A 765-nucleotide genomic window follows, 5' to 3' on the forward strand; every position below is an offset into this window, starting at 1 on the left:
ACATCATGGGGACGTTGGGTCATGAGTAGGGTATGGAGACGTTGGGGACATAATGGGGACGTTGGGGACGTTGGGTGATGAGTTGGGTATGGAGACGTTGGAGACACCAATTGAGGGTGTTGAGGGTGTTGGAGATGTTGAGGATGTTGGGGGTGTTGGAGAGGGTGGGAGATGTTGAGGATGTTGGAGATGTTGAGGATGTTGGAGATGTTGAGGATGTTGGAGATGTTGAGGATGTTGGAGATGTTGAGGATGTTGGAGATGTTGAGGATGTTGGAGATGTTGAGGATGTTGAAGGTGTTGGAGATGATGGAGATGTTGAAGGTGTTGGAGATGTTGAGGGTCTTGGAGATGTGGAGGGTCTTGGAGATGTTTATGAAGTTGGAGATGTTGAGAGTGTTGGAGATGTTGAGGATGTTGGAGATGTTGAGGACATTGGGTCATGGGTCATGAGTTGGGTATGGAGGCGTTGGAGACATCATGGGGACGTTGGGGACATTGGGTCATGAGTTGGGTACAGAGACGTTGGGGACACCAATTGAGGGAGTTGAGGATGTTGGGGATGTTGAGGACGAAGGTGTTGGAGATGTTGACGACATTGGGTCATGGGTCATGAGTTGGGTATGGAGACATTGGACACATCATGGGGACGTTGGGTCATGAGTTGGGTATGGAGACGTTGGAGACACCAATTGAGGGAGTTGAGGACGTTGGAGATGTTGAGGGGGTTGGAGTTGTGTTGGAGATGGTCATGGGTCATGAGTT

The 765-nt window shown here is 49.9% G+C and overlaps 1 protein-coding gene across 1 annotated transcript; it reads right to left on the reverse strand.

Annotated features, from left to right (window-relative positions):
- Positions 1 to 107: 107 nt before the first annotated feature.
- On the reverse strand, positions 108 to 344 carry LOC103805279 (protein PRY2-like; the record flags this gene model as incomplete). Its single annotated transcript, XM_009077919.1, has 1 exon — positions 108 to 344. A coding segment is annotated over one exon (237 nt), but the record flags the coding sequence as incomplete, so codon positions are not given.
- Between the last annotated feature and the right edge of the window lie 421 nt (positions 345 to 765).

Source organism: Acanthisitta chloris, unplaced genomic scaffold (genome assembly GCF_000695815.1).
Source record: "Acanthisitta chloris isolate BGI_N310 unplaced genomic scaffold, ASM69581v1 scaffold11877, whole genome shotgun sequence".
Taxonomy (NCBI): domain Eukaryota; kingdom Metazoa; phylum Chordata; class Aves; order Passeriformes; family Acanthisittidae; genus Acanthisitta; species Acanthisitta chloris.